This window comes from Thamnophis sirtalis, unplaced genomic scaffold, assembly GCF_051295495.1.
Source record: "Thamnophis sirtalis isolate CommonGarterSnake01/CBP01778 unplaced genomic scaffold, rThaSir2_p1.2 scaffold_8, whole genome shotgun sequence".
In the NCBI taxonomy this organism is placed as follows: Eukaryota; Metazoa; Chordata; class Lepidosauria; order Squamata; family Natricidae; genus Thamnophis; species Thamnophis sirtalis.
The window spans coordinates 32,234,377-32,246,267 of NW_028261388.1; the positions used below are offsets into that span (position 1 = coordinate 32,234,377).

General features: G+C 35.1%; 2 protein-coding genes across 5 annotated transcripts; one reads left to right on the forward strand and one right to left on the reverse strand.

The window, feature by feature from the left end:
- Positions 1–756: 756 nt before the first annotated feature.
- On the reverse strand, positions 757–3,690 carry TXNL4B (thioredoxin like 4B). The gene is made up of 3 exons (XM_014065804.2): positions 3,497–3,690; positions 2,746–2,897; positions 757–1,425 (listed from the first exon to the last, which is right to left on the reverse strand). The coding sequence occupies exons 1-3, from the start codon at positions 3,626–3,628 to the stop codon at positions 1,260–1,262; spliced, it is 450 nt and encodes a 149-aa protein (XP_013921279.1). The 5' UTR covers positions 3,629–3,690; the 3' UTR covers positions 757–1,259.
- Positions 3,562–8,681, forward strand: TRMT10C (tRNA methyltransferase 10C, mitochondrial RNase P subunit). 4 transcript variants are annotated; one of them, XM_014065801.2, is made up of 4 exons: positions 3,838–3,916; positions 5,804–5,864; positions 6,459–6,531; positions 6,933–8,681. In XM_014065801.2, the coding sequence occupies exon 4, from the start codon at positions 6,977–6,979 to the stop codon at positions 8,225–8,227; it is 1,251 nt and encodes a 416-aa protein (XP_013921276.2). In that variant the 5' UTR covers positions 3,838–3,916; positions 5,804–5,864; positions 6,459–6,531; positions 6,933–6,976; the 3' UTR covers positions 8,228–8,681. The 4 variants fall into 4 exon arrangements, with proteins under 4 accessions (XP_087577520.1, XP_013921278.2, XP_013921276.2 ...); XM_087721394.1 differs by lacking the exons at positions 3,838–3,916; positions 6,459–6,531 and adding an exon at positions 3,562–3,649; XM_014065802.2 differs by lacking the exon at positions 6,459–6,531.
- The last annotated feature ends 3,210 nt before the right edge of the window (positions 8,682–11,891 follow it).

Here is an 11,891-nt window from a genome sequence, read left to right on the forward strand (position 1 = left end):
TATGTATACAGATCTATGCATTTTTCTTATTAATGTTTTAAAATGAAATTGCACAAATAAACTAGCAAGTCCCTAATCAGTCATACTGTTTTATGAAATCTATAACTGAGGGATCATACACAAATTAAATTCTCACCCTATCCTGGGGTTATGAAAAAAAGGAAAGAAGAATAAAGATCTGTTCTCTCTAGGCATCCTGGTAAAAATTACCTATCTATTTTTAGGAAACATAGCTATAATCTGTTCTCCCAACATTCCAGAATCCACTTCACAATAGAAAAAGAAGATAGAGTTCACCTTTTCTCCTAGCCAGGTCTCAATTTTATCCACCATAATCAAATAATAATGTTATTTTTGCTCTAAAATGACCTGCATCTACAGAGAAGAAAGATTAAATTATCCAGTTAAATTGTTCTCTATCTTACAATCAATTCTGTTCCTCACAACTAGAATCATTGCTCCTACTTTATGGAACAACTCTGCTATTCCTCCCTCAACCATCATATAATCAGTCTGCTTGAAACCATGAACCCAGACATTAAATAGCTCCCCCAAAGAACCCAGGTAGTAAGTTTGGGGGTGGATAGAAGCAGGCTATCTACTGGCAGATGCATCCATGGCATGATTCCATCTTTAAAAGTTAAAGATTTTAGTATTACATGTCTCACGTGGGCTCCAAATTCTGGCTGATAAAAATAGTTTTAGAGCGAAAACTTAACAGGACAGGCAGGACAAAGGCAAAAATATTTACAGCAATTACATACATTATTATTTTATTAAATAATATAATAAAATACAACTATCTTTAGGTCAAAAAGGAAAGAATACAAACGAGTGATTTCTACAGCTGGGTTCACACATGCTAAGTCGTGATTTATTTGTAATTTATTTAATGTTCATCTATAAAATGATTTATTTGGTTTTGTCTTTCAGTCTTGTGTAAAAAAGGTTCTATTTTTGTTTATAGTTCAAGGAATTTTACTTGTTCGCTTTAGAGCAGGTACCTTTATTTAACACATTTTTAAGATATAGGCTATAAGCTAATAACAATAGAAAGTCAGCAACTTGTTGACATACATAACTTTAAGGAAAATAATGACAGAAAATCTGTCTGTTTTGATGTTGACCAATATGATCATGCAAAGATTAAGATTACTTCTTTTTGCTGGCTTAGTTGGGACACATGTTCAAATAAGCCTTGGCATAATCAGTGTTAAGATGTGCCCATTCCAACTTCCATTTATTTCCAGAAAGGGCATTTAAATGTCTTTGTAGAGAAGTTCATACTTGGGAATATTCTTCGGATCAATTGGGCTTCGTACAATGAGTTTTCCACGCATTGCTCCACGATAGATCACTTCAATCAAATCTATGAAGTCTTGTTTTGTTTTGAAACTTCCCACAAATTTGGTATGATCTGGCGATCTGTTTAGGAAAAAAAATAATACAAAGCCAATTTTAAACAACAATGTTAAAGCTGAAATTCAAAAATACAAGTAGTTCAAAATCTGAATCTATCAAGCTCTCACGTTTACAAATATATGTTAGCGTTATATATAACTGTGCAAGATCAAATTAAAAGTTCATCCACTCTAGTGATTTCTCAAGTATTGTCATAAATGGATAATGAAACTTATAGCTTCAGGACCTATGACCATGAGTTTCAATTTAGACATTATGGCTAGACATCAATGACAGAGCAATTCCTATTTCTGATATAAAGCTAATTTATAAGGTGTGCTTCACAATGTAAAATTAGCCACAACTGTGTTTTATGATAGAACTATTTACATACAGATTCATTATGCCCAGTAATATGTTTTATTATTTGTAATAGGACTTCATTTTCAAAAAAATCTAACTTTGGAAACTAAAATCCATAATCTTCAGTATTAATTTCTTAACACTTTTATGGATTGATAGCATTTATCCGTGACCCGACAATTGCGCGATAGACATGCGTGACGACAAAACCGCGATGTCAAAACCGAGACGTCAAAATCGTGCCCACAAAAGCGCGATGACAAATGCGTAACGACAAAAGCGCGATGACAAGCACAATTAGGATTAGGATAGGGTTAGGGTTATCACGTACGTATATGTGTCCCACTATGTAGTTTGTTGATGACGCGATTTTGTCAGTGCGCATTTGTCAGTGCGCTTTTGACATCGCGGTTTTGTCAGCGCGCATTTGTCTATCGCACATTTGTCGGTGAACCCAATTTATCAATATAATAAACAATCTGTCAGTGTTTGAATTAATGCATTGCCCCATGCCATAATTTGCTGAATACAACTGCATGGAGAAATTTAGACACCCCTAGTTGAACTGTATCTTTCTAACTAAACAGAAGCTGTCACAATTACTATATGATACAGGTTAAAAATATTAAATATTTGGCAACTCTTAATAAACTTCACTTAGCTATTTCACCAACTTTCCATCCCCATAAGCCTTGTGTGGTATAAGTCATGCCAACCCATCTCTGTAACATTGAACTAACTTCTTACATATTCTGCATACAAATCCTACTTATCCTAATTAGGAAAAAAGTGTCACAGAAAATACTTCCTGGCTTCCTGTATTCTTGCCTTGGCATATTCTGTGACCTAATTAAATCACAGAAATTCAAACCAAAATCAACCTATATAATGGCTTTGCATAATAAGCAGACTAAGTCACAGAATAATAAAATTAATACCAACAAACATGATCACACTTAGACTACATGCAAACCAACTTACCCATAATCCACTTTTATGTGTTGCCCATTGAAAAAGAAGACAGTTGATGGAATATAACTAATATCAAAATACTGGGTGTACACTGGAACCTTATTCACGTTCACTAAATAAATTGCAGCCATTTTACTCAAATCATGAGATGTTTTTGCAAGCTGTCAAGAGACCAAAGTTATGTGTTACACTGGATGCACGAAGAAAGGAGTCAAGGCTTTCAATAACAGCAGTGAAAAACAGAATAATTTAAACCTCAATTTACTGAGATCCTTTGTGATTGAAAAGACATAAAAGTTGGATTATAATTAGATGTACTTTTGGAAACACACTAGCAATAATTGTAGCTTCGATAGCAAGGATAACAAGAACACTACTAAACAATCCATCCATTTAAATGATTAAGAGAAGCCTTGCTGCAGATTCTGCTAGCATCAGATGTGTGTCTGATAAATATAGATGGCAGTTTCGTTCACTATGAAATATGCCAGCTCAGGAAATCTATCTGACCTCCTATAGCACCAAATGAAAATATTTTAGGATCGGGTGTTCTCCGAGCTTAGTTGTTTTCTTGCAAACGTTTCATTACCCATAGTAGGTAACATCATCAGTGCTTATCTAGTCAAGTTTAGGTAAATTAAAAATTCTGCAAGAAAACAATACAAATATTCTCCTTTATTTTAGGATCAGCAGATGTTTGGCGATTCACGCCGCTTAAATTCGGGGACTGCAAATAAATAAAAAGCAAATGCCGGCTTACAATGTTATCCAGTTGCAGGCACACATGATCTTCATCTCTACCAAAGCGAAGAACCAGGACTTTCTCCGCCACGGTCTTAATCGCCTCATCCACCTCCTTTTTGCTGTTTAACTGAGGCAGCAAGAAACTCATACCGGCTGACGAGACAGGAGGGTTAGCACTGCTTCCGCGACAGCAAACACGCGTAAACTTGTTTTTGCTGGGGGGGGGGGGGGGGGAGGTCGTGTGGGGAGGGAGGAAACTGTTAACGAGGCCCAGTGAATGACAAGGACCTTCTCCAATCAATGCCAACTACCGCTACAGAACTTGTTTTCGCTGACGGAACTATCCGTCCGAGTCTTAGTTCTAGGGTGTCGGACGGGATATATTTAGGGACGGACCCATTCCGGAGCGGGTTGGCATGCTTAGATGTGCGTTTTGGTAAGTATACCAGATATTAGAAAGTGATATTGTTTATTAAAACAACGTGAAACCTCAGTCCATTTCATTACCTAAGAAATTGGACTCTCAACTATAATAGATTTGGTTTTGCAAAATTAAAATTGCTGCTCCCCCTTTAAAATTCTTCAGTATATGTTACTCATTTTAAATATGGGAAGGACGTGATGCCTGTTTTAAATGTTGCCGCGTTTATCAATGAAATAGAAAAAAAAAAGAATGAAGAAGCGCATTGTATTATTTCTGACCCTAATTAGGCATACTTACACTGAAACTTGAGTTTGTCTCTCTGAATTCTATTGAATTCAATGTGATTTCTTCTTATGCCACAGCTAGTCAGCCTTAACTGAACTTGGAAAACCACAGCAGTGAAGCTTTAGTATTTAGATTAGAAACCACCTGAAATATCTGCACTAAGATAATAGTGAAAACAGAGAAGAAAATGTAGCAAACAGATATTATTGCCAAGAGAATTGTGCCCTAGTAGTGTAGTCACCAATAGTTCTGGTGAGACCAAATGAGTCTATAATAAATATCTCACTGAAAATAATGCAGTTTATTGTAACATACCTGCCGGGAGGTGGCCATTTCTCAGTAATAAATAATAGTTGTGGATCTCATGTGTGTATAGAAGGATATATTTCAATTCTAAAATTAAAACCATATTTTTGTACACATGGCTAAAAAAATATTAAATCTCTTTGGGCTTGCTTCATAGTAAGGAGAAAAGTAATAAGAAGCTCATTGTCTTCCATTATGTTTTGTCAATGGTTTCATTAGCTTCCATGTTTTGGAAAGGAAACTTTCTGGCATAAGCCTTTTTTCTGTATGTGACCTCATTTTTTAAAATAATACTTTTATTAAACATTACAATTAAAATTACAAACTAAAAAAAGAAAATAAATAAAAAGTGCAGAAAGAAGGAAAAAATAGAAAATATCACCTACTTTTCAGTCAGGATTTCAGACAGAAACAACATTTTTTTCCTTTTGAATGATCTCTGACAAGGATAATATGACAATTGTGCATCCATTCTTGCTCTGCTTGACTTCTCTTTTGATACCATTGACCAAGGTATCCTGGATTAATTCAGAGAATTAGGGGGGAGGGCTACATGATGTGCTAATTTGGCCTCTTTCTCAGTCAAATACATTTTTATTAGGTTATAAAGTATAACATACAAAATACAAAAGCAAATAAGAGGATGGGGGAAGGGGGAAGGGACAGAGGAAAGAAAAGTGAGGAAGGGTACAGAAAGAAAAAGAAACCGAAACATTGACTTACAACTCTATCTTTGCAGTAGAATAAGGCATTAACAAATCACAACTTTTTGTTTTACCATAATATTATGAACCAGTCAGTAAATCAATAAATCTGTGAAACTCAAAATCAAAGTTTTATTCTTTTCCACATCAAGCATGGACTTTAGAAGCGGTTTCCATGTGGAAACAAAAGTATTTATGTTCTAATTTGGCTTCTGTCTCCAGGATTGATTCCAGTTGGTGGTGATTGGGGAAGAGATTCCACTACAGCCTCCTATAGCTCATCTATTGCCATAGGATGATATATCTTCCTTATGCTGATGATACCCAATTTTATATATATATATATATATATATCTGCCCATAGCAAAATAAATGCCTAGAACATGGGTATCAAACACAATGCGTCACATTGCTGTCACATGACGTTTTGCAACATTTTCCCCATTAACAGCTGTGGTGGGCGTGGCCTCCGCATGACGCATCTGGCCCACGAGCCACCAGTTTAACACCCCTGGCCTAGAAGAGTCTAAACAAATGTTTATGCTTTAAGCGAAATCAAGCAGGAACGAATTTTAAGTTTCTAAAAACTGTTTTTCTTCTCTAGAACTTCAGAGTTGTGTTACTATACAAATATATCAAGTGACCAAATATTTAAAAAATAAAAGGTAATATAATTTTACAAAATATATTTTACCATACCTGTATCTCTGTGTTTTATAGTATATAAATACCTCCATTTGTTCTTCATTCACTTTACTTTTTCATTACTTTTTCATTTCTTCTGACATTTCCAGCTCTCACTGCCATACAGCAAAATTGCCTGAAGCATACATTTACATAGTTTATTTCAATATTCATTTCTTTTAACAAATCCTTTATATTAAACAACTCATGCAGCACCCCAAAAGCAAACTCCATATGCATCTTAAGACATTATTCACATCAAAATCAGTTTTCATAATTTTGCAGCAATCATTCTTATATTTCCTTTTTTATTGACAGCTTCTTTTACTTTAATTATTATACTAAGCATCTTTTTAATACTACTTTTTAATGTAACTCCATATGCTTGTGATTTACTCTTTAACATAGTTTTTTGTCTTTGTTTCTGGAAGCTTCCGTGTAATTTTCCATACATGCACTTTTTATTCATTCTATTGTGAGATGACTCTTTTTTCACGTAATAGTCCTACTAATAATCTACCTTTCATTCATTTCTTCCTTTGTCTTCCACATTCTTTAAATGAATAAAAAAACAGGAATTCTAGTATTCCATGACTCCTGAGTCCCTTGGCTACATTTCCTGGAGTATTTTCTGAACCAAGCACATTGGTAGGTTTTATTGCCATTTTGAAAGGAGAAATACAAAAAATGGCCCTGAGCTTTAAAATACTCTCAATATACATGTACTTTTTAAAAAGTAGGCTTGACAGTTTTGTCTACTTTGCATCACTGCCTTGGTCAGTTGGAACCTAAGCTTCTCCAAAATATGATTGAAATCACAAAAAGGCTAAAATTCCTTCTCTCTGATCTAAATACTTTTATTTTCAGCCCTTAGATGTCACTGGCACTGCATTATTTTGCAACCTATTCAGAAACATAAGATTTGGATAGAATAAAAATGCAATAAATAAAATCAGCTTGTATTACTGATGTTTATAATAATTATAATGAGCAATTTCAGGTTTGTTTTTCTCAAATATATTCTCTTTTCTATATACATGTGACTGCAGGTATCTATTGGACATCACAATTCTCAATTCTGATCTTTTTCAACATGCATTTATTGAATTTGATTAGAAGATCTGCCTTCAATTTGATTGCACCGAAAATGACAAAATATGGGTTATTTTTAACAGTGCCCAGCAAAATCAGTACATGTGGAACATTGAGGATGATTTATTTGAACAAAAATATTTCAAAAAATGCTAATGAGAACATAGATCTAGATGAATGGAAATCGGTTGTGCTTTCTGGCTTGGAAAAAGAAGCATTTGAAAAAAGATCACCTGAGGAAGAGCCTAATATAGCAGCTATTAAGGAATACATTGACATGTCTAGACGTTTAGGTAAACATGTTCCAGAAAATATTACTGAAGAACAGTTAAAGAGGTTGATTGAATATCCTTCTGTTAATTCAAGAAATAGGTATTTGGCCTTTTTGTTTTCAAAAGAAATGAAAAAGAATGCTGATAAAGAAAAAAAGAAAAAACAACAGGAAGAAAGGGAGGAACTTAGAAAAACAATGGAAAATGAAGAGCTAATACCAAAAAGTAGATTGTTTCGAGCCATTTGGGACTCCTCAATGGATGTTACGTACAATTGGAAAGCTGCTCAGGCTATGAGTTTTGGCCAGCCTCTGATATTTGACATGGATTACAATGATATGTCAGAGAGAGAATTGCAGAATACAGTGAAACAGATGATGGAATGTGAAGGCGCAAATCGTAAAGCTGTAGAACCATTCCATTTATATTACTGTAATTTTAAAGAAGATGGGCCATACCACAAAGAATTCCTCAAGCGTTACGGAGATGCATGGGACAATTTGTTTGTGACAGTAACAGAAAAGTCCTATGTTGAATTATTTCCAAAGGACCAGATTGTCTACTTAACTGCTGATTCTCCCACTGTAATGGAAACATTTGACCATAATAAAATCTATATAATTGGATCCCTAGTTGATAAGACAATAAGAAAGGGAGTCTCTCTTGCTCGTGCAAAGCGCTTGAAGTTGGCAACAGCACAGCTTCCTCTAGAAAGATACTTTAATTGGAAAACGGGAGGCAAAGTTCTTACTCTGGATCAAATGATAATGATCTTAATAACTCTGAAAAATACTGGAAATTGGAAGGAAGCTCTAGAGTTTGTTCCAAAAAGAAAGCACGAAGGTTTTTTAGATCCATCTTTGCAACAGTTTATTCATAAACAAAAGAATAGAAAAATCGCTGAGCAAAACTTTAAAAAAAAGCTATTGGTAGAGGAGCTCTCCAAGAAACGTTTGTGGAATGGATTGTGGGAAGAATAGTATGTAAATCACCCATGACTAGTATAAATTTCATGTAAAATAACATTGTTCCTCAGAAACCTTTGAACTTTTACAGACTAAATAACATGTAGTTTTAATACAAGAGGATTCTGTAAATATATAGGAAGCATCACTTCTGACTGCTGAGAAAACCTCTGTAATACACAATGGGGCTGAAAAACATGTTTTATCATCTTAAAGTCAATAACAGTAATTGTTGATGTGTGTCTGTCACTAACTCCAATGTAGTATGGAGTACACTTTTTCTCTGCTTCCCATTGCATTGCATCATACAACAAAGTTATGTAAATGTAGTTTCCCAATTTTGATAGAGAGGAATATGTGGTTACTGTGAATTTTGCTAAACAAGGAACTCAAATTACTGTAAATGTTCTGATTTTATGCAGGAATTAATACTATGTAAGGAATGTAACTATTAAAAAAGTGAATTGTGTGGTTGATCTTTTTATTTTAGAAGAAAAAATTACTCAATTGTTTCAATTGTTATGGTATTAATTTAAAAGTTAGAGTTGTTAAATATAAAGGACTACTTACTAAAACATGTTTTAAATGTTTTTGATCTAATTATTTTATAATTGTATTTACCTTGTCTTTTGATCAAATGATCTAAAAGTAAAAGGTGATTTGCTACAGTTTTAAACACATCACGCATACAGTGCAAAAGTATTAATACTGTTTAAAATAGAGCAACATTGTGGATATTCCATCCCAGCTTCCCATCTCCAAAAGTTAAGCTTCTTTTGATGTTTCTGTAATCACCAGAGATAAAAAGGGAGAGGAGCAAAACATTCTACAAGTGGATCAATCTCTGCACAAAACCACCAGCTTGGGATGATCTATATTTGGTCCAACATATGTTCATATTTACAGGTCACCACAGTGCCTCACTGCAGCTAAGGGAAAGGAAGATGTGAAGAATATCAGAAGAAAAAGCCGGAGGCTGGTAGAACATGCCATGTTTCATGTGTAGTGGCCGTGGTAGTGCATATTGGGAGAAAAGTGCCAATAGTGTGGAAAATTTTATCCAGTGAAAATACATTGACAAGCAGGAATATGTTTGTTTTAGCTTTTTAATGGCTGTTGCTAAGAACATATGCCAATGCTATAAACATGGTAATTAACTTTTATTCATATGTAATATAAACAAATTTATGATGTGTATTATTTGGCTAAATTGTTCACATTACATGGAATACAGAATCTTAAAAAGTTAGAAATACAAGTTGTACACATACTGATGTTACCTATGCATTACCTATTTATTTTTTGTGCCTATGTAACTAATGTTAATTGTTTGTTTATTTTATTTATATGCTGCCCTTTCCCCCCGAAGGGGACTCAGGGCAGCTCACAACTCAAACCAAGGAAGGGGTGATACAGACAAAATTAAAAACGACACAAAACAATGCATAATTTAAAAAAAACACGACAGTCATACCATTCGAGACGGGGGCAACGGTTCTTTAGCCCCAGGCCTGTCGGAACATCCAGGTTTTAAGGGCTTTGCGGAAGGCCTGGAGGGTGGTGAGGGTTCGAATCTCCACGGGGAGTTCGTTCCAGAAGGTCGGAGCAGCCACAGAGAAGGCTCTCCTACGGGTAGTCGCCAGTCGACACTGGCCAGCGGATGGAATTCGGAGGAGGCCTAATCTGTGGGATCTAATCGGTCTAGTGGAGGTAATTGGCAATTGGTAATTGTGTTGACATTTGAATATCTAGTATTCTGATTTGCTCAGAATTGTATTCCTTTACTGGGCTTATTGTAGCAATATGTACCTGGCCTGGGCTAATCACACAAAAAAAGCAGGTCATGGGTAATAGTTGAGTAGGAATTTATTGAGAAATACAGGGACTAAGGTGAAAAATTCTAGAAGAATTCAGTGACAAATTCATTTCATGAACATGTCCATTGCTTAGCTAAGAGAAGATACCTGAAGTAGAATGAGCCCCATACATTTTAAAGTAAGTGACCTATAATATTTGAATTGCCTCTGCTTTTATCCCACCCAGAGCCCCTCTATGAGGAGATAGGCAGTTGTTTGATTAATAATAATGACAATTTTTTCCATCTCCTTTAACCAAGCTACATTCTTGTATTTCTTTTGATTATCTGATTGAAATTGGAGATTTTGCCTATTTGCAATTTGAACTTAGTATTTGCTGATCTTGGCTACAGCTGTTGTTTGCTTTATTATTTCCAGTGTTTGTAAGTGGTATTTCTTGATTAGGTATTCTTTGGTCTTGTTCTTCAGCTTATTTTCTTTCATTTGTTCTAGCTTGCTTGCATCTGATCTCAGCTTGCTGATCTTATTTTCTAGTGTGATCTTTCATTTTGGTGGCTTTGGGATTTTTTCTTCTTTGTTGATCTTGCATCCCAGGTTTATATTTATAACTGGAGCTATGGTGTACGTTAGTTGGTTTGTTTCTTGCAGTAAGCTGGTGCTTATGTTTGATATTGCAGTAGTGGCATCTTTTAATTCTTGTACCAGCTGTTTCTTTGGAACAAACCTCAATGCAGGGAACCTTATTCTGATGTTTTTGTGCTATTCCAGATGCTAAACGTTTTTTTTTTAATCATCTACTTTAGTTAGAGGGCTTTGTTTTTTCTGACGCAGAGGGTACCTGGTTTCCAAATGAATACAGTTCTATATCTCTTCTGGATTTCTCTAATGCTAACTCTCCCTTGTTTATCTCAACAGTCTAAATTATTTCCAACACAGCTTTGATTTCTCTGCCCTGCGTAGACTTTTTTCAGTTCTTCCAATTCTGCTTCTGTGAATTATTATTTCGTATTGTATAAATACGAATCATTGATCTGCTATCCTCTGTTTTCTTATTTCTGATTCTGGATGTTGCTCTTTCTAAAATTGGTGCATCCATTTCAAATATCTTCTTGTTGCCCTTGATCTGTTCTAACAGATCATTATTTCTTTGTTTTCAATCGTGGGCTATTTGTGATGGGTATTTCCTTCCCTTTCCCTCATTTCCTTCCAATAGTTCTACAGCTGCAGGACTGAGTCCTGTACCCTATTTTTCCTCAGATGCCCAGGAATTCCAACATCTAGCATGGTCCTTGTTAACCTGCACAACAACTGAGCCGGTATAAATTTTTGTAATTTACGTTTCACCACACTTTGTTTGACTCCTCTGATTAGACCCATCCAGTATGGTTGAACCTCTGGTATAGCTCTTATCTTCCTCAGAGGACATAAGTCCCACAACCACGTCAAGGTAGTGCCCCACTTGGGGTGTCTATAGTGACATATCAGTTTACAATAACAATGTACAGTGAGATATACAGGGACATATCACTGCCTATTCCAGGTTCTTGGAAAGGACTCGACAGGTGCACAGATCCAGTCTGAACAGTTGGCTAATTGTGCATTGAACCAAAATAATAATAATGTGAGAATTCTGCCATCAGAGTCTAAATTGTAGGTACTGTAGACTTCAAGCAATCCCATTTACTAGAAATGGGTACTATATTCTTTGGCATCTTTAAAGCAGTCTAACTATGTGGTCATCCCTGTATTCATTTTTTTGTACTAATTTTTGATTTTACCCTACAAAATAAAAAAAATGTATTAATGAAAATACCAAAAATCTCAAGATGAAACAAAAGATCTATATACAGATAGTCCTCAAC